The sequence below is a fragment of the Bombina bombina genome, chromosome 3 (genome assembly GCF_027579735.1).
Source record: "Bombina bombina isolate aBomBom1 chromosome 3, aBomBom1.pri, whole genome shotgun sequence".
NCBI classification, from domain to species: Eukaryota; Metazoa; Chordata; class Amphibia; order Anura; family Bombinatoridae; genus Bombina; species Bombina bombina.
In genome coordinates this window covers 1,277,527,483-1,277,554,900 of record NC_069501.1, presented here as the reverse complement: position 1 = coordinate 1,277,554,900, position 27,418 = coordinate 1,277,527,483, and the positions used below count along the sequence as shown (strand labels likewise).

At 27.8% G+C, this 27,418-nt stretch overlaps 1 protein-coding gene across 3 annotated transcripts in view; it reads left to right on the top strand.

The window, feature by feature from the left end:
* The window catches only part of LOC128654737 (zinc finger protein 420), a 193,939-nt gene that overhangs the window by 25,580 nt on the left and 140,941 nt on the right, over nt 1-27,418 (top strand). For all 3 annotated transcript variants that reach the window (XM_053708834.1, XM_053708832.1, XM_053708833.1), the window contains exon 3: nt 25,740-25,866. In XM_053708834.1, coding sequence (XP_053564809.1) covers nt 25,740-25,866 — 127 coding nt within the window. The remainder of the gene's footprint in view (nt 1-25,739; nt 25,867-27,418) is intronic.

Genomic DNA, 27,418 nt, shown 5'->3' with positions numbered 1-27,418 from the left:
CATAGTACAGTTACACTCATATTAACACTGTCTAATAAATATACATTACATAGTACAGTTACAATCATATTAACACTGTCTAATAAATATACATTACACAGTACAGTTACACCCATATTAACACTAATAAATATACATTACACAGTACAGTTACACCCATATTAACACTAATAAATATACATTACACAGTACAGTTACACTCATATAAACATTATCTGATAAATATACATTACATAGTACAGTTACACTCATAATAACACTGTCTAATAAATATACATTACACAGTACAGTTACACTTATAATAACATTGTCTAATAAATATACATTACATAGTACAGTTACACTCATATTAACACTATCTAATAAATATACATTACATAGTACAGTTACACTCATATTAACACTGTCTAATAAATATACATTACACAGTACAGTTACACTTATATTAACACTATCTAATAAATATACATTACACAGTACAGTTACACTCATATTAACACTATCTAATAAATATACATTACATAGTACAGTTACACTCATATTAACACTATCTAATAAATATACATTACATAGTACAGTTACACACATATTAACACTGTCTAATAAATATACATTACACAGTACAGTTACACTCATAATAACACTGTCTAATAAATATACATTACACAGTACAGTTACACTTATAATAACATTGTCTAATAAATATACATTACACAGTACAGTTACACTCATATTAACACTGTCTAATAAATATACATTACACAGTACAGTTACACTCATATTAACACTGTCTAATAAATTTACATTACACAGTACAGTTACACTCATATTAACACTGTCTAATAAATATACATTACATAGTACAGGTACACTCATATTAACACTGTCTGATAAATATACATTACATAGTACAGTTACACACATAATAACACTGTCTAATAAATATACATTACACAGTACAGTTACTCATATTAACACTGTCTAATAAATATACATTACACAGTACAGTTACTCATATTAACACTGTCTGATAAATATACATTACATAGTACAGTTACACTAATATTAACACTGTCTAATAAATATACATTACATAGTACAGTTACACTCATATTAACACTGTCTAATAAATATACATTACACAGTACAGTTACTCATATTAACACTTTCTAATAAATATACATTACACAGTACAGTTACACACATAATAACACTGTTTGATAAATATACATTACATAGTACAGTTACACTCATACTAACACTGTCTAATAAATATACATTACATAGTACAGTTACACTCATATTAACACTAATAAATATACATTACATAGTACAGTTACACTCATATTAACACTGTCTAATAAATATACATTACACAGTACAGTTACACTCATATTAACACTGTCTAATAAATATACATTACATAGTACAGTTACAAACATATTAACACTGTCTAATAAATATACATTACATAGTACAGTTACACTCATATTAACACTGTCTAATAAATATACATTACATAGTACAGTTACACTCATATTAACACTGTCTAATAAATATACATTACACAGTACAGTTACACTCATATTAACACTGTCTAATAAATATACATTACATAGTACAGTTACACTCATATTAACACTGTCTAATAAATATACATTACACAGTACAGTTACACTCATAATAACACTGTCTAATAAATATACATTACATAATACAGTTACACTCATATTAACACTGTCTAATAAATATACATTACACAGTACAGTTACACTCATAATAACATTGTCTAATAAATATACATTACATAATACAGTTACACTCATATTAACACTGTCTAATAAATATACATTACATAGTACAGTTACACTCATATAAACACTGTCTAATAAATATACATTACATAGTACAGTTACACACATAATAACACTGTCTAATAAATATACATTACACAGTACAGTTACACTTATAGTAACACTGTCTAATACATATACATTACATAGTACAATTACACTCATATTAACACTGTCTAATAAATATACATTACACAGTACAGTTACACACATATTAACACTGTCTAATAAATATACATTACTCAATACAGTTAGTTACACACATAATAATACTGTCTTATAAATATACATTACGCAGTACAGTTACACACATATTAACACTGTCTAATAAATATACATTACGCAGTACAGTTACACTCATATTAACACTGTCTAATAAATATACATTACACAGTACAGTTACACTCATATTAACACTGTCTAATAAATATACATTACACAGTACAGTTACACACATATTAACACTGTGTAATAAATATACATTACACAGTACAGTTACACTCATAATAACACTGTCTAATAAATATACATTGCACAGTACAGTTACACTCATAATAACACTGTCTGATAAATATACATTACACAGTACAGTTACACTCATATTAACACTGTCTAATAAATATACATTAAATAGTACAGTTACACTCATAATAACACTGTCTAATAAATATACATTACACAGTACAGTTACACTCATATTAACACTGTCTAATAAATATACATTACATAGTACAGTTAGACACATAACACTGTCTAATAAATATACATTACACAGTACAGTTACACTTATATTAACACTGTCTAATGAATATACATTACACAGTACAGTTACACTCATAATAACACTGTCTAATAAATATACATTACACAGTACAGTTACACTCATATTAACACTGTCTAATAAATATACATTACACAGTACAGTTACACTCATATTAACACTGTCTAATAAATATACATTACATAGTACAGTTACACTCATATTAACACTGTCTAATAAATATACATTACATAGTACAGTTACAAACATATTAACACTGTCTAATAAATATACATTACACAGTACAGTTACACTCATATTAACACTATCTAATAAATATACATTACACAGTACAGTTACACTCATAATGACACTGTCTAATAAATATACCTTACACAGTACAGTTACACACATATTAACACTGTCTAATAAATATACATTACACAGTACAGTTACACACATAATAACACTGTCTAATAACTATACATTACACAGTACAGTTACACTCATATTAACACTGTCTAATAAATATACATTACACAGTACAGTTACACTCATATTAACACTGTCTAATAAATATACATTACATAGTACAGTTACACTCATATTAACACTGACTAATAAATATACATTACATAGTACAGTTACACAAATAATCACACGGTCTAATAAATATACATTACATAGTACAGTTACACTAATAATAACACTGTCTAATAAATATACATTACACAGTACAGTTACACTCATATTAACACTGTCTAATAAATATACATTACACAGTACAGTTACACTAATATTAACACTGTCTAATAAATATACATTACACAGTACAGTTACACTCATATTAACACTGTCTAATAAATATACATTACATAGTACAGTTACACTCATAATAACACTGTCTAATAAATATACATTACACAGTACAGTTACACTAATATTAACACTGTCTAATAAATATACATTACACAGTACAGTTACACTCATAATAACACTGTCTAATAAATATACATTACACAGTACAGTTACACTAATATTAACACTGTCTAATAAATATACATTACACAGTACAGTTACACTCATAATAACACTGTCTAATAAATATACATTACACAGTACAGTTACACTAATATTAACATTGTCTAATAAATATACATTACACAGTACAGTTACACTCATAATAACACTGTCTAATAAATATACATTACACAGTACAGTTACACTCATAATAACATTGTCTAATAAATATACTTTACACAGTACAGTTACACTCATAATAACACTGTCTAATAAAAATACATTACACAGTACAGTTACACTAATATTAACACTGTCTAATAAATATACAGTACACAGTACAGTTACACTCATAATAACACTGTCTAATAAATATACATTACACAGTACAATTACACTAATATTAACACTGTCTAATAAATATACATTACACAGTACAGTTACACTCATATTAACACTGTCTAATAAATATACATTACACAGTACAGTTACACTCATATTAACACTGTCTAATAAATATACATTACACAGTACAGTTACACTCATAATAACACTGTCTAATAAATATACATTACACAGTACAGTTACACTCATAATAACACTGTCTAATAAATATACATTACACAGTACAGTTACACTCATAATAACACTGTCTAATAAATATACATTACACAGTACAGTTACACTCATATTAACACTGTCTAATAAATATACATTACATAGTACAGTTACACTTATATTAACACTGTCTAATAAATATACATTACACAGTACAGTTACACTCATAATAACACTGTCTAATAAATATACATTACACAGTACAGTTACACTAATATTAACACTGTCTAATAAATATACATTACACAGTACAGTTACACTCATATTAACACTGTCTAATAAATATACATTACATAGTACAGTTACACTCATATTAACACTGTCTAATAAATATACATTACATAGTACAGTTACACTCATATTAACACTGTCTAATAAATATACATTACATAGTACAGTTACACTTATATTAACACTGTCTAATAAATATACATTACACAGTACAGTTACACTAATATTAACATTGTCTAATAAATATACATTACACAGTACAGTTACACTCATATTAACACTGTCTAATAAATATACATTACACAGTACAGTTACACTCATAATAACACTATCTAATAAATATACATTACACAGTACAGTTACACACATATTAACACTGTCTAATAAATATACATTACATAGTACAGTTACACTCATAATAACACTGTCTAATAAATATACATTACACAGTACAGTTACACACATATTAACACCATCTAATAAATATACATTACACAGTACAGTTACACTCAAATTAACACTGTCTAATAAATATACATTACACAGTACAGTTACACACATATTAACACCATCTAATAAATATACATTACACAGTACAGTTACACTCAAATTAACACTGTCTAATAAATATACATTACACAGTACAGTTACACTCATATTAACACTGTCTAATAAATATATATTACACAGTACAGTTACACTAATATTAACACTGTCTAATAAATATACATTACACAGTACAGTTACACTAATATTAACACTGTCTAATAAATATACATTACACAGTACAGTTACACTTATATTAACACTGTCTAATAAATATACATTACATAGTACAGTTACACTCATAATAACACTGTCTAATAAATATACATTACATAGTACAGTTACACTCATATTAACACTGTCTAATAAATATACATTACATAGTACAGTTACACTCATATTAACACTGTCTAATAAATATACATTACATAGTACAGTTACACTTATATTAACACTGTCTAATAAATATACATTACACAGTACAGTTACACTAATATTAACACTGTCTAATAAATATACATTACACAGTACAGTTACACTCATATTAACACTGTCTAATAAATATACATTACATAGTACAGTTACACTTATATTAACACTGTCTAATAAATATACATTACACAGTACAGTTACACTCATAATAACACTGTCTAATAAATATACATTACACAGTACAGTTACACTAATATTAACACTGTCTAATAAATATACATTACACAGTACAGTTACACTCATATTAACACTGTCTAATAAACATACATTACATAGTACAGTTACACTTATATTAACACTGTCTAATAAATATACATTACACAGTACAGTTACACTCATAATAACACTGTCTAATAAATATACATTACACCGTACAGTTACACTCATATTAACACTGTCTAATAAATATACATTACACCGTACAGTTACACTCATATTAACACTGTCTAATAAATTTACATTACACAGTACAGTTACACTCATAATAACACTGTCTAATAAATATACATTACACAGTACAGTTACACTCATATTAACACTGTCTAATAAATATACATTACATAGTACAGTTACACTCATATTAACACTGTCTAATAAATATACATTACATAGTACAGTTACACTCATATTAACACTGTCTAATAAATATACATTACATAGTACAGTTACACTCATATTAACACCATCTAATAAATATACATTACATAGTACAGTTACACTCATATTAACACCATCTAATAAATATACATTACATAGTACAGTTACACTCATATTAACACTGTCTAATAAATATACATCACACAGTACAGTTACACTCATATTAACACTGTCTAATAAATATACATTACACAGTACAGTTACACTCATATTAACACTGTCTAATAAATATACATTACAGTACAGTTACACACATAATAACACTGTCTAATAAATATACATTACACAGTACAGTTACACTCATATTAACACTGTCTAATAAATATACATTACACAGTACAATTACACTCATATTAACACTGTCTAATAAATATACATTACATAGTACAGTTACACACATAATAACACTGTCTAATAAATATATATTATACAGTACAGTTACACTCATATTAACACTGTCTAATAAATATACATAACACAGTACAGTTACACTCATATTAACACTGTTTGATAAATATACATTACATAGTACAGTTACACTCATATTAACACTGTCTAATAAATATACATTACATAGTACAGTTACACTCATATTAACACTGTCTAATAAATATACATTACACAGTACCGTTACACTCATATTAACATTGTCTAATAAATATACATTACACTGTACAGTTACACTTATATTAACACTGTATAATAAATATACATTACACAGTACAGTTACACTCATATTAACACTGTCTAATAAATATACATTACATAGTACAGTTACACTCATATTAACACTGTCTAATAAATATACATTACATAGTACAGTTACACTCATAATAACACTGTCTAATAAATATACATTACATAGTACAGTTACACACATAATAACACTGTCTAATAAATATACATTACACAGTACAGTTACACTCATATTAACACTTTCTAATAAATATACATTACATAGTACAGTTACACTCATATTAACACTGTCTAATAAATATACATTACATAGTACAGTTACACATATTAACACTGTCTAATAAATATACATTACACAGTACAGTTATACTCATAATAACACTGTCTAATAAATATATATTACACAATACAGTTACACTCATATTAACACTGTCTGATAAATATACATTACACAGTACAGTTACACTCATATTAACACTGTCTAATAAATATACATTGCATAGTACAGTTACACTCATAATAACACAGTCTGATAAATAATCATTACATAGTACACTTATACTCATAATAACACTGTCTAATAAATATACATTACACAGTACAGTTACACTCATATTAACACTATCTAATAAATATACATTACATAGTACAGTTACACTCATATTAACACTGTCTAATAAATATACATTACATAGTAAAGTTACACTCATATTAACACTGTCTAATAAATATACATTACATAGTACAGTTACACACATAATAACACTGTCTAATAAATATACATTAGATAGTACAGTTACACTTATATTAACACTGTCTAATAAATATACATTACACAGTATAGTTACACTCATATTAACCCTATCTTATAAATATACATTACATAGTACAGTTACACTCATATTAACACTGTCTAATAAATATACATTACACAGTACAGTTACACTCATATTAACACTGTCTAATAAATATACATTACACAGTACAGTTACACTCATATTAACACTGTCTAATAAATATACATTACACAGTACAGTTACACACATATTACCACTGTCTAATAAATATACATTACATAGTAGTTACACTCATAATAACACTGTCTAATAAATATACATTACATAGTACAGTTACACACATATTACCACTGTCTAATAAATATACATTACATAGTACAGTTACACACATATTACCACTGTCTAATAAATATACATTACATAGTACAGTTACACACATAATAACACTGTCTAATAAATATATATTACACAGTACAGTTACACACATATTAACACTGTCTAATAAATATACATTACACAGTACAGTTACACTCATATTAACACTGTATATTAAATATACATTACACAGTACAGTTACAGTCATATTAACACTGTCTAATAAATATACATTACATAGTACAGTTACACTCATATTAACACTGTCTAATAAATATACATTACACAGTACAGTTACACTAATATTAACACTGTCTAATAAATATACATTACATAGTACAGTTACACTCATATTAACACTGTCTAATAAATATACATTACACAGTACAGTTACACTCATATTAACACTATCTAATAAATATACATTACACAGTACAGTTACACTCATAATGACACTGTCTAATAAATATACCTTACACAGTACAGTTACACACATATTAACACTGTCTAATAAATATACATTACACAGTACAGTTACACACATAATAACACTGTCTAATAACTATACATTACACAGTACAGTTACACTCATATTAACACTGTCTAATAAATATACATTACACAGTACAGTTACACTCATATTAACACTGTCTAATAAATATACATTACACAGTACAGTTACACTCATATTAACACTGACTAATAAATATACATTACATAGTACAGTTACACAAATAATCACACGGTCTAATAAATATACATTACATAGTACAGTTACACTAATAATAACACTGTCTAATAAATATACATTACACAGTACAGTTACACTCATATTAACACTGTCTAATAAATATACATTACACAGTACAGTTACACTAATATTAACACTGTCTAATAAATATACATTACACAGTACAGTTACACTCATATTAACACTGTCTAATAAATATACATTACATAGTACAGTTACACTCATAATAACACTGTCTAATAAATATACATTACACAGTACAGTTACACTAATATTAACACTGTCTAATAAATATACATTACACAGTACAGTTACACTCATAATAACACTGTCTAATAAATATACATTACACAGTACAGTTACACTAATATTAACACTGTCTAATAAATATACATTACACAGTACAGTTACACTCATATTAACACTGTCTAATAAATATACATTACACAGTACAGTTACACTCATAATAACACTGTCTAATAAATATACATTACACAGTACAGTTACACTAATATTAACACTGTCTAATAAATATACATTACACAGTACAGTTACACTCATAATAACACTGTCTAATAAATATACATTACACAGTACAGTTACACTCATAATAACATTGTCTAATAAATATACTTTACACAGTACAGTTACACTCATAATAACATTGTCTAATAAATATACATTACACAGTACAGTTACACTAATATTAACACTGTCTAATAAATATACATTACACAGTACAGTTACACTCATAATAACACTGTCTAATAAATATACATTACACAGTACAATTACACTAATATTAACACTGTCTAATAAATATACATTACACAGTACAGTTTCACTTATATTAACACTGTCTAATAAATATACATTACACAGTACAGTTACACTCATAATAACACTGTCTAATAAATATACATTACACAGTACAGTTACTCATATTAACACTGTCTAATAAATATACATTACACAGTACAGTTACACACATATTACCACTGTCTAATAAATATACATTACATAGTAGTTACACTCATAATAACACTGTCTAATAAATATACATTACATAGTACAGTTACACACATATTACCACTGTCTAATAAATATACATTACATAGTACAGTTACACACATATTACCACTGTCTAATAAATATACATTACATAGTACAGTTACACACATAATAACACTGTCTAATAAATATATATTACACAGTACAGTTACACACATATTAACACTGTCTAATAAATATACATTACACAGTACAGTTACACTCATATTAACACTGTATATTAAATATACATTACACAGTACAGTTACACTCATATTAACACTGTCTAATAAATATACATTACATAGTACAGTTACACTCATATTAACACTGTCTAATAAATATACATTACACAGTACAGTTACACTAATATTAACACTGTCTAATAAATATACATTACATAGTACAGTTACACTCATATTAACACTGTCTAATAAATATACATTACACAGTACAGTTACACTCATATTAACACTATCTAATAAATATACATTACACAGTACAGTTACACTCATAATGACACTGTCTAATAAATATACCTTACACAGTACAGTTACACACATATTAACACTGTCTAATAAATATACATTACACAGTACAGTTACACTCATAATAACACTGTCTAATAAATATACATTACACAGTACAGTTACACTCATAATAACATTGTCTAATAAATATACTTTACACAGTACAGTTACACTCATAATAACATTGTCTAATAAATATACATTACACAGTACAGTTACACACATAATAACACTGTCTAATAACTATACATTACACAGTACAGTTACACTCATATTAACACTGTCTAATAAATATACATTACACAGTACAGTTACACTCATATTAACACTGTCTAATAAATATACATTACATAGTACAGTTACACTCATATTAACACTGACTAATAAATATACATTACATAGTACAGTTACACAAATAATCACACGGTCTAATAAATATACATTACATAGTACAGTTACACTAATAATAACACTGTCTAATAAATATACATTACACAGTACAGTTACACTCATATTAACACTGTCTAATAAATATACATTACACAGTACAGTTACACTAATATTAACACTGTCTAATAAATATACATTACACAGTACAGTTACACTCATATTAACACTGTCTAATAAATATACATTACATAGTACAGTTACACTCATAATAACACTGTCTAATAAATATACATTACACAGTACAGTTACACTAATATTAACACTGTCTAATAAATATACATTACACAGTACAGTTACACTCATAATAACACTGTCTAATAAATATACATTACACAGTACAGTTACACTAATATTAACACTGTCTAATAAATATACATTACACAGTACAGTTACACTCATATTAACACTGTCTAATAAATATACATTACACAGTACAGTTACACTCATAATAACACTGTCTAATAAATATACATTACACAGTACAGTTACACTAATATTAACACTGTCTAATAAATATACATTACACAGTACAGTTACACTCATAATAACACTGTCTAATAAATATACATTACACAGTACAGTTACACTCATAATAACATTGTCTAATAAATATACTTTACACAGTACAGTTACACTCATAATAACACTGTCTAATAAAAATACATTACACAGTACAGTTACACTAATATTAACACTGTCTAATAAATATACATTACACAGTATAGTTACACTCATAATAACACTGTCTAATAAATATACATTACACAGTACAATAACACTAATTTTAACACTGTCTAATAAATATACATTACACAGTACAGTTACACTCATATTAACACTGTCTAATAAATATACATTACACAGTACAGTTACACTCATATTAACACTGTCTAATAAATATACATTACACAGTACAGTTACACTCATAATAACACTGTCTAATAAATATACATTACACAGTACAGTTACACTCATAATAACACTGTCTAATAAATATACATTACACAGTACAGTTACACTCATAATAACACTGTCTAATAAATATACATTACACAGTACAGTTACACTCATATTAACACTGTCTAATAAATATTCATTACATAGTACAGTTACACTTATATTAACACTGTCTAATAAATATACATTACACAGTACAGTTACACTCATAATAACACTGTCTAATAAATATACATTACACAGTACAGTTACACTAATATTAACACTGTCTAATAAATATACATTACACAGTACAGTTACACTCATATTAACACTGTCTAATAAATATACATTACATAGTACAGTTACACTCATATTAACACTGTCTAATAAATATACATTACATAGTACAGTTACACTTATATTAACACTGTCTAATAAATATACATTACACAGTACAGTTACACTTATATTAACACTGTCTAATAAATATACATTACATAGTACAGTTACACTCATAATAACACTGTCTAATAAATATACATTACATAGTACAGTTACACTCATATTAACACTGTCTAATAAATATACATTACATAGTACAGTTACACTTATATTAACACTGTCTAATAAATATACATTACATAGTACAGTTACACTAATATTAACACTGTCTAATAAATATACATTACACAGTACAGTTACACTCATATTAACACTGTCTAATAAATATACATTACATAGTACAGTTACACTCATATTAACACTGTCTAATAAATATACATTACACAGTACAGTTACACTCATAATAACACTATCTAATAAATATACATTACACAGTACAGTTACACACATATTAACACTGTCTAATAAATATACATTACACAGTACAGTTACACTCATAATGACACTGTCTAATAAATATACCTTACACAGTACAGTTACACACATATTAACACTGTCTAATAAATATACATTACACAGTACAGTTACACACATAATAACACTGTCTAATAACTATACATTACACAGTACAGTTACACTCATATTAACACTGTCTAATAAATATACATTACACAGTACAGTTACACTCATATTAACACTGTCTAATAAATATACATTACATAGTACAGTTACACTCATATTAACACTGACTAATAAATATACATTACATAGTACAGTTACACAAATAATCACACGGTCTAATAAATATACATTACATAGTACAGTTACACTAATAATAACACTGTCTAATAAATATACATTACACAGTACAGTTACACTCATATTAACACTGTCTAATAAATATACATTACACAGTACAGTTACACTAATATTAACACTGTCTAATAAATATACATTACACAGTACAGTTACACTCATATTAACACTGTCTAATAAATATACATTACATAGTACAGTTACACTCATAATAACACTGTCTAATAAATATACATTACACAGTACAGTTACACTAATATTAACACTGTCTAATAAATATACATTACACAGTACAGTTACACTCATAATAACACTGTCTAATAAATATACATTACACAGTACAGTTACACTAATATTAACACTGTCTAATAAATATACATTACACAGTACAGTTACACTCATATTAACACTGTCTAATAAATATACATTACACAGTACAGTTACACTCATAATAACACTGTCTAATAAATATACATTACACAGTACAGTTACACTAATATTAACACTGTCTAATAAATATACATTACACAGTACAGTTACACTCATAATAACACTGTCTAATAAATATACATTACACAGTACAGTTACACTCATAATAACATTGTCTAATAAATATACTTTACACAGTACAGTTACACTCATAATAACACTGTCTAATAAAAATACATTACACAGTACAGTTACACTAATATTAACACTGTCTAATAAATATACATTACACAGTACAGTTACACTCATAATAACACTGTCTAATAAATATACATTACACAGTACAATAACACTAATTTTAACACTGTCTAATAAATATACATTACACAGTACAGTTACACTCATATTAACACTGTCTAATAAATATACATTACACAGTACAGTTACACTCATATTAACACTGTCTAATAAATATACATTACACAGTACAGTTACACTCATAATAACACTGTCGAATAAATATACATTACACAGTACAGTTACACTCATAATAACACTGTCTAATAAATATACATTACACAGTACAGTTACACTCATAACACTGTCTAATAAATATACATTACACAGTACAGTTACACTCATATTAACACTGTCTAATAAATATACATTACATAGTACAGTTACACTTATATTAACACTGTCTAATAAATATACATTACACAGTACAGTTACACTCATAATAACACTGTCTAATAAATATACATTACACAGTACAGTTACACTAATATTAACACTGTCTAATAAATATACATTACACAGTACAGTTACACTCATATTAACACTGTCTAATAAATATACATTACATAGTACAGTTACACTCATATTAACACTGTCTAATAAATATACATTACATAGTACAGTTACACTTATATTAACACTGTCTAATAAATATACATTACACAGTACAGTTACACTCATAATAACACTGTCTAATAAATATACATTACATAGTACAGTTACACTCATATTAACACTGTCTAATAAATATACATTACATAGTACAGTTACACTCATATTAACACTGTCTAATAAATATACATTACATAGTACAGTTACACTTATATTAACACTGTCTAATAAATATACATTACACAGTACAGTTACACTAATATTAACATTGTCTAATAAATATACATTACACAGTACAGTTACACTCATATTAACACTGTCTAATAAATATACATTACATAGTACAGTTACACTCATATTAACACTGTCTAATAAATATACATTACACAGTACAGTTACACTCATAATAACACTATCTAATAAATATACATTACACAGTACAGTTACACACATATTAACACTGTCTAATAAATATACATTACATAGTACAGTTACACTCATAATAACACTGTCTAATAAATATACATTACACAGTACAGTTACACACATATTAACACCATCTAATAAATATACATTACACAGTACAGTTACACTCAAATTAACACTGTCTAATAAATATACATTACACAGTACAGTTACACACATATTAACACCATCTAATAAATATACATTACACAGTACAGTTACACTCAAATTAACACTGTCTAATAAATATACATTACACAGTACAGTTACACTCATATTAACACTGTCTAATAAATATATATTACACAGTACAGTTACACTAATATTAACACTGTCTAATAAATATACATTACACAGTACAGTTACACTAATATTAACACTGTCTAATAAATATACATTACACAATACAGTTACACTTATATTAACACTGTCTAATAAATATACATTACATAGTACAGTTACACTCATAATAACACTGTCTAATAAATATACATTACATAGTACAGTTACACTCATATTAACACTGTCTAATAAGTATACATTACATAGTACAGTTACACTCATATTAACACTGTCTAATAAATATACATTACATAGTACAGTTACACTTATATTAACACTGTCTAATAAATATACATTACACAGTACAGTTACACTAATATTAACACTGTCTAATAAATATACATTACACAGTACAGTTACACTCATATTAACACTGTCTAATAAATATACATTACATAGTACAGTTACACTTATATTAACACTGTCTAATAAATATACATTACACAGTACAGTTACACTCATAATAACACTGTCTAATAAATATACATTACACAGTACAGTTACACTAATATTAACACTGTCTAATAAATATACATTACACAGTACAGTTACACTCATATTAACACTGTCTAATAAACATACATTACATAGTACAGTTACACTTATATTAACACTGTCTAATAAATATACATTACACAGTACAGTTACACTCATAATAACACTGTCTAATAAATATACATTACATAGTACAGTTACACTCATATTAACACTGTCTAATAAATATACATTACATAGTACAGTTACACTCATATTAACACTGTCTAATAAATATACATTACATAGTACAGTTACACTTATATTAACACTGTCTAATAAATATACATTACACAGTACAGTTACACTCATATTAACACTGTCTAATAAACATACATTACATAGTACAGTTACACTTATATTAACACTGTCTAATAAATATACATTACACAGTACAGTTACACTCATAATAACACTGTCTAATAAATATACATTACACAGTACAGTTACACACATAATAACACTGTCTAATAACTATACATTACACAGTACAGTTACACTCATATTAACACTGTCTAATAAATATACATTACACAGTACAGTTACACTCATATTAACACTGTCTAATAAATATACATTACATAGTACAGTTACACTCATATTAACACTGACTAATAAATATACATTACATAGTACAGTTACACAAATAATCACACGGTCTAATAAATATACATTACATAGTACAGTTACACTAATAATAACACTGTCTAATAAATATACATTACACAGTACAGTTACACTCATATTAACACTGTCTAATAAATATACATTACACAGTACAGTTACACTAATATTAACACTGTCTAATAAATATACATTACACAGTACAGTTACACTCATATTAACACTGTCTAATAAATATACATTACATAGTACAGTTACACTCATAATAACACTGTCTAATAAATATACATTACACAGTACAGTTACACTAATATTAACACTGTCTAATAAATATACATTACACAGTACAGTTACACTCATAATAACACTGTCTAATAAATATACATTACACAGTACAGTTACACTAATATTAACACTGTCTAATAAATATACATTACACAGTACAGTTACACTCATATTAACACTGTCTAATAAATATACATTACACAGTACAGTTACACTCAAATTAACACTGTCTAATAAATATACATTACACAGTACAGTTACACTCATATTAACACTGTCTAATAAATATACATTACACAGTACAGTTACACTCAAATTAACACTGTCTAATAAATATACATTACACAGTACAGTTACACACATATTAACACCATCTAATAAATATACATTACACAGTACAGTTACACTCAAATTAACACTGTCTAATAAATATACATTACACAGTACAGTTACACTCATATTAACACTGTCTAATAAATATATATTACACAGTACAGTTACACTAATATTAACACTGTCTAATAAATATACATTACACAGTACAGTTACACTAATATTAACACTGTCTAATAAATATACATTACACAATACAGTTACACTTATATTAACACTGTCTAATAAATATACATTACATAGTACAGTTACACTCATAATAACACTGTCTAATAAATATACATTACATAGTACAGTTACACTCATATTAACACTGTCTAATAAGTATACATTACATAGTACAGTTACACTCATATTAACACTGTCTAATAAATATACATTACATAGTACAGTTACACTTATATTAACACTGTCTAATAAATATACATTACACAGTACAGTTACACTAATATTAACACTGTCTAATAAATATACATTACACAGTACAGTTACACTCATATTAACACTGTCTAATAAATATACATTACATAGTACAGTTACACTTATATTAACACTGTCTAATAAATATACATTACACAGTACAGTTACACTCATAATAACACTGTCTAATAAATATACATTACACAGTACAGTTACACTAATATTAACACTGTCTAATAAATATACATTACACAGTACAGTTACACTCATATTAACACTGTCTAATAAACATACATTACATAGTACAGTTACACTTATATTAACACTGTCTAATAAATATACATTACACAGTACAGTTACACTCATAATAACACTGTCTAATAAATATACATTACATAGTACAGTTACACTCATATTAACACTGTCTAATAAATATACATTACATAGTACAGTTACACTCATATTAACACTGTCTAATAAATATACATTACATAGTACAGTTACACTTATATTAACACTGTCTAATAAATATACATTACACAGTACAGTTACACTAATATTAACACTGTCTAATAAATATACATTACACAGTACAGTTACACTCATATTAACACTGTCTAATAAATATACATTACATAGTACAGTTACACTTATATTAACACTGTCTAATAAATATACATTACACAGTACAGTTACACTCATAATAACACTGTCTAATAAATATACATTACACAGTACAGTTACACTAATATTAACACTGTCTAATAAATTTACATTACACAGTACAGTTACACTCATATTAACACTGTCTAATAAATATACATTACATAGTACAGTTACACTTATATTAACACTGTCTAATAAATATACATTACACAGTACAGTTACACTCATATTAACACTATCTAATAAATATACATTACACAGTACAGTTACACACATATTAACACCGTCTAATAAATATACATTACACAGTACAGTTACACTCAAATTAACACTGTCTAATAAATATACATTACACAGTACAGTTACACTCATAATAACACTATCTAATAAATATACATTACACAGTACAGTTACACTCATATTAACACTGTATAATAAATATACATTACACAGTACAGTTGCACTCATATTAACACTCTCTAATACATATACATTACACAGTACAGTTACACTAATATTAACACTGTCTAATAAATATACATTACACAGTACAGTTACACTCATAATAACACCATCTAATAAATATACATTACACAGTACAGTTACACTCATAATAACACTATCTAATAAATATACATTACACAGTACAGTTACACTAATATTAACACTGTCTAATAAATATACATTACACAGTACAGTTACACTCATATTAACACTGTCTAATAAATATACATTACACAGTACAGTTACACTCATATTAACACTGTCTAATAAATATACATTACACAGTACAGTTACACTCATATTAACACTGTCTAATAAATATACATTACACAGTACAGTTACACACATAATAACACTGTCTAATAAATATACATTACACAGTACAGTTACACTAATATTAACACTGTCTAATAAATATACATTACACAGTACAGTTACACTCATAATAACACTGTCTAATAAATATACATTACACAGTACAGTTACACACATAATAACACTGTCTAATAAATATACATTACACAGTACAGTTACACACATAATAACACTGTCTAATAAATATACATTACACAGTACAGTTACACTAATATTAACACTGTCTAATAAATATACATTACACAGTACAGTTACACACATAATAACACTGTCTAATAAATATACATTACACAGTACAGTTACAAACATAATAACACTGTCTAATAAATATACATTACACAGTACAGTTACACTCATATTAACACTGTCTAATAAATATACATTACACAGTACAGTTACACTCATATTAACACTGTCTAATAAATATACATTACACAGTACAGTTACACACATAATAACACTGTCTAATAAATATACATTACACAGTACAGTTACACTAATATTAACACTGTCTAATAAATATACATTACACAGTACAGTTACACACATAATAACACTGTCTAATAAATATACATTACACAGTACAGTTACACTCATAATAACACTGTCTAATAAATATACATTACACAGTACAGTTACACTCATATTAACACTGTCTAATAAAAATACATTACACAGTACAGTTACACTCATATTAACACTGTCTAATATACATTACACAGTACAGTTACACTAATATTAACACTGTCTGATAAATATACATTACACAGTACAGTTACACTCATATTAACACTGTCTGATAAATATACATTACACAGTACAGTTACACTCATATTAACACTGTCTGATAAATATACATTACATAGTACAGTTACACTCATATTAACACTGTCTGATAAATATACATTACACAGTACAGTTACACTCATATTAACACTGTCTGATAAATATACATTACATAGTACAGTTACACTCATTAACACTGTCTAATAAATATACAATACATAGTACAGTTACACACATATTAACACTATCTAATAAATATACATTACACAGTACAGTTACATACATAATAACACTGTCTAATAAATATACATTACATAGTACAGTTACACTCATATTAACACTGTCTAATAAATATACATTACACAGTACAGTTACACTCATATTAACACTGTCTAATAAATATACATTATAAAGTAAAGTTACACTCATATTAACACTGTCTAATAAATATATATTACATAGTACAGTTACACTCATATTAACACTGTCTAATAAATATACATTACACAGTACAGTTACACTCATATTATCACTGTCTAATAAATATACATTACATAGTACAGTTACACACATAATATCACTATCTAATAAATATACATTACACAGTACAGTTACACACATAATAACACTGTCTAATAAATATACATTACACAGTACAGTTACACTAATATTAACACTGTCTAATAAATATACATTACACAGTACAGTTACACACATAATAACACTGTCTAATAAATATACATTACACAGTACAGTTACACTCATAATAACACTGTCGAATAAATATACATTACATAGTACAGTTACACTCATAATAACACTGTCTAATAAATATACATTACACAGTACAGTTACACTAATATTAACACTGTCTAATAAATATACATTACACAGTACAGTTACACACATAATAACACTGTCTAATAAAAAATACATTACACAGTACAGTTACACACATAATAACACTGTCTAATAAATATACATTACACAGTACAGTTACACTAATATTAACACTGTCTAATAAATATACATTACACAGTACAGTTACACACATAATAACACTGTCTAATAAATATACATTACACAGTACAGTTACACACATAATAACACTGTCTAATAAATATACATTACACAGTACAGTTACACTAATATTAACACTGTCTAATAAATATACATTACACAGTACAGTTACACACATAATAACACTGTCTAATAAATATACATTACACAGTACAGTTACACTCATATTAACACTGTCTAATAAATATATATTACATAGTACAGTTACACTCATATTAACACTGTCTAATAAATATACATTACATAGTACAGTTACACTCATATTAACACTGTCTAATAAATATACATTACACAGTACAGTTACACTAATATTAACACTGTCTAATAAATATACATTACACAGTACAGTTACACTCATATTAACACTGTCTAATAAATATACATTACACAGTACAGTTACACACATAATAACACTGTCTAATAAAAAATACATTACACAGTACAGTTACACACATAATAACACTGTTTAATAAATATACATTACACAGTACAGTTACACACATAATAACACTGTTTAATAAATATACATTACATAGTACAGTTACACTCATATTAACACTGTCTAATAAATATACATTACACAGTACAGTTACACACATAATAACACTGTCTAATAAATATACATTACATAGTACAGTTACACTCATATTAACACTGTCTAATAAATATACATTACACAGTACAGTTACACTCATATTAACACTGTCTAATAAATATACATTACATAGTACAGTTACACTCATATTAACACTGTCTAATAAATATACATTACACAGTACAGTTACACACATAATAACACTGTCTAATAAATATACATTACATAGTACAGTTACACTCATATTAACACTGTCTAATAAATATACATTACACAGTACAGTTACACTCATATTATCACTGTCTAATAAATATACATTACATAGTACAGTTACACACATAATATCACTATCTAATAAATATACATTACACAGTACAGTTACACACATAATAACACTGTCTAATAAATATACATTACACAGTACAGTTACACTAATATTAACACTGTCTAATAAATATACATTACACAGTACAGTTACACACATAATAACACTGTCTAATAAATATACATTACACAGTACAGTTACACTCATAATAACACTGTCGAATAAATATACATTACATAGTACAGTTACACTCATAATAACACTGTCTAATAAATATACATTACACAGTACAGTTACACTAATATTAACACTGTCTAATAAATATACATTACACAGTACAGTTACACACATAATAACACTGTCTAATAAAAAATACATTACACAGTACAGTTACACACATAATAACACTGTCTAATAAATATACATTACACAGTACAGTTACACTAATATTAACACTGTCTAATAAATATACATTACACAGTACAGTTACACACATAATAACACTGTCTAATAAATATACATTACACAGTACAGTTACACTCATATTAACACTGTCTAATAAATATATATTACATAGTACAGTTACACTCATATTAACACTGTCTAATAAATATACATTACATAGTACAGTTACACTCATATTAACACTGTCTAATAAATATACATTACACAGTACAGTTACACTAATATTAACACTGTCTAATAAATATACATTACACAGTACAGTTACACTCATATTAACACTGTCTAATAAATATACATTACACAGTACAGTTACACTCATATTAACACTGTCTAATAAATATACATTACACAGTACAGTTACACACATAATAACACTGTCTAATAAAAAATACATTACACAGTACAGTTACACACATAATAACACTGTTTAATAAATATACATTACACAGTACAGTTACACACATAATAACACTGTTTAATAAATATACATTACATAGTACAGTTACACTCATATTAACACTGTCTAATAAATATACATTACACAGTACAGTTACACACATAATAACACTGTCTAATAAATATACATTACACAGTACAGTTACACTCATATTAACACTGTCTAATAAATATACATTACACAGTACAGTTACACTCATATTAACACTGTCTAATAAATATACATTACATAGTACAGGTACACTCATATTAACACTGTCTAATAAATATACATTACACAGTACAGTTACACACATAATAACAGTCTAATAAATATACATTACACAGTACAGTTACACACATAATAACACTGTCTAATAATAAATATATTACACAGTACAGTTACACTCATATTAACACTGTCTAATAAATATACATTACACAGTACAGTTACACACATAATAACACTGTCTAATAAATATACATTACACAGTACAGTTACACTCATATTAACACTGTCTAATAAATATACATTACACAGTACAGTTACACACAAAATAACACTGTCTAATAAATATACATTACACAGTACAGTTACACACATAATAACCCTGTCTAATAAATATACATTACATTGTACAGTTACACTCATATTAACACTGTCTAATAAATATACATTACACAGTACAGTTACACACATATTAACACTGTATATTAAATATACATTACACAGTACAGTTACACTCATATTAACCCTGTCTAATAAATATACATTACATAGTACAGTTACACTCATATTAACACTGTCTAATAAATATACATTACACAGTACAGTTACACTCATATTAACACTGTCTAATAAATATACATTACACAGTACAGTTACACTCATATTAACACTGTCTAATAAATATACATTACACAGTACAGTTACACTCATAATAACACTGTCTAATAAATATACATTACACAGTACAGTTACACTTATATTAACACTGTCTAATAAATATACATTACACAGTACAGTTACACTCATATTAACACTGTCTAATAAATATACATTACACAGTACAGTTACACTCATAATAACACTGTCGAATAAAAAATTTTGCACACAAGTTATAATGGCTCAAGGATATGAGGTCTCAGGTGTTAGGGGAAAAAAAAAACAGGCAAAGGGCTTTAACATAGACATACATACATATGGATATCTAAAGATGGATATCTATGTATATATGTGTAAATATGTATGTACTGACATATAAACACATATGTATATAGACATATTGGAGCCCTTTGCAGTCAAGTAGATGAAAACACGTAAAAGCATATTTAAAAACTCTGCTTATCCTTCAGTACACATACACACGCACGCTTGCGAGCACATATATACACGCACACATTCACATACGCGCACACACATATATACAAACGCGCGCATATATATATACACACACATGCGCACATACATACACATACGCGCACATATACATACATACATACATACACACACACGCACACGCGTACATATACACACAGGCACACACACATATGCACACGCGCGCACATACATACATACATATACACACAGGCGCACACACATGGCGCACGCACATATACATACATGCGCACATATACATACACGCGCACACATACATACACGCGCACACATACATACACACACGCGAAAACACGCACACATATACACGCACACATACATACAGACATGCACATACATGCCTATATATGCATACATATACACACATGCATATATATGGATACATATACACACATACATATACACACATACATATATATATACATACATATACAGACATACACACACACATACATGCATATATATGCATTCATATACACACACGCACACATATACATACATACACACACGCATATATATATATATATATATATATATATATATATATATATATGCATATGCACACGCACACATATACACACGCACACATATACACACACGCACACATATACACACACGCACACATATACACACACGCACACATATACACACACGCATACATATACACACACGCATACATATACACACACGCATACATATACACACATACATACATATACACACACGCATACATATACACACACGCATACATATACACACATACATACATATACACACATACACAAACACTTATACATTCATTCATACATATACGCGCACATACATATACACGCTCACGCTCTCACGCACATGCACGCACATACACTACACGCACGCACATACACTGCGCGCACATACACTACACGTACGCACTTACACTATAGACACGCACTTACACTATACACACGCACTCACACACACTGTACACACACAGTCACACACACTACACTCACACACACGCTCCTAAATTTATTGGCCGGCTCCTAGATTTTAACAGATTTGTCGAGCACTGGCTTATATATAACAGGTTCTGGGTTTCAGCAGTTTTAACGGCTTGTTGCATATTATCCTTGGTTATGTGTTGTATATCTGTTAAAGAGACATTTAGTGATAACATTTTGCATTAACTCTGTAGATTATGATCTTACTCAAACATGGAATTCCTGGTTTCAGCTCTCTTGATGGAAAATGAAACTAAACAAATTGTGTGTGAGAGAGATGTGTGGGAACAAGCCCATCTCTAGCATTGTTAGTAAAGGGTCTTTGTGCAACATATCACTCTATGTTCCCCTCTGCACGTTAGCGCGGCGTGTTCCCCTCTGCACGTTAGCGCGGCGTGTTCCCCTCTGCACGTTAGCGCGGCGTGTTCCCCTCTGCACGTTAGCGCGGCGTGTTCCCCTCTGCACGTTAGCGCGGCGTGTTCCCCTCTGCACGTTAGCGCGGCGTGTTCCCCTCTGCACGTTAGCGCGGCGTGTTCCCCTCTGCACGTTAGCGCGGCGTGTTCCCCTCTGCACGTTAGCGCGGCGTGTTCCCCTCTGCACGTTAGCGCGGCGTGTTCCCCTCTGCACGTTAGCGCGGCGTGTTCCCCTCTGCACGTTAGCGCGGCGTGTTCCCCTCTGCACGTTAGCGCGGCGTGTTCCCCTCTGTTGTTTTGCGACATTTGACCTTTTTGTTCTCTGGTTTCAGACCCCTATAGGATTTGATGAGCTTGCTTCCTCTTTCTCTAAAGAAGAGTGGATGGAGTTGGAGGAATGGCAGAAAGAGCTTTATAGGAACGTGATGAAGGAGACATCCGAGACCCTCATATCACTAGGTACAGTGTGTATACTGAGTAGCACTCCACACCCGTTATACCACTTATAAGTGACATTTAACAAACAGGAAGACTGAAGGCTTTTATTGATATTAGATTCAAATGGGAGAATTTATTTCTGGGAGTTGTGTTTGTATATAATTATATTCCATATGTATCATCTTAATAATAGAGTATCCATTCCTCTTGAAGATTTGGAATAATTAATCTATTGGGTTATAGAGCAAAAAAGCTATGTAGATAACTATAGAGAGAGTTTTTTTCACAATATGAAGAGAGTCTTGAGTAGTTTTATGTAAGTAAAGTTCTAATATAGATCTATCTCAGACACATTACACTTGAGAGAAAAACTGATGGTCACTCGCTAAGGAAATCATTTAAATGTAACCACTCCGTATGTCAATGTAATTGACTATACTATCTGGAAAATATAATTGTGGTAAATATAAAAAGAAATCCACATAATATATAAATTGAACTATATTATTATAAATCCAGATTATGTTTGACTTAGTCAATCACACTACGATAGGTCTATAGATACTGTTACTAGATGTATTAAAATAGAGAAACCAGGAAAATAGTATCATTCATTGTTACAATGTAGTTTTCTTTATTAACTACAAAATGTAGTAATTTATAGTGTGCCAATAATGACACTAAAGTGACGAGTTTTTATAGTGTGCCAATAATGACACTAAAGTGACGAGTTTTTATAGTGTGCCAATAATGACACTAAAGTGACGAGTTTTTATAGTGTGCCAATAATGACACTAAAGTGACGAGTTTTTATAGTGTGCCAATAATGACACTAAAGTGACGAGTTTTTATAGTGTGCCAATAATGACACTAAAGTGACGAGTTTTTATAGTGTGCCAATAATGACACTAAAGTGACGAGTTTTTATAGTGTGCCAATAATGACACTAAAGTGACGAGTTTTTATAGTGTGCCAATAATGACACTAAAGTGACGAGTTTTTATAGTGTGCCAATAATGACACTAAAGTGACGAGTTTTTATAGTGTGGCTGTACTAATTCAAGTGATTGTAGTATATAGTTGTGGTCTTAACAGTTAATATAGTTATTGAACACATAAGTGCTGTCAGTGCGGCTCTATTGGCGGTTTGCCGGCGTTTAAAATTATTACAACGTTGCAGCTGCTTACTAGATACAAAGTAAGTTACATATATCTGCAGATGCCTGCGTTAATCTAATCAATTTTCGCTCAACTGTAGCTTTCTTTCCAATGGCATGGAGAGTCCACAAATCCATTCAATTACTAGTGGGAATTCAACTCCTGGCCACCAGGGGGAAGCAAAGAACACCCCAGCGGAGCTGTTAAGTATCACTCCCACTTCCCATAACTCCCATTCATTCTTTGCTTCATTCATCGTAGGGGGTGTGTGAAGATGGTGTCTGATGAAATTCACCATTTTATTACTTTAATGGGTACTTTTCCCTGCAAGCAAGGATTCGGGCCATGTAAATCTCTTTAGTATGAGTAATGGTGGCTTTTAGCAGTTGGAAGATGGCAAGGTAGTCCTTGCTTA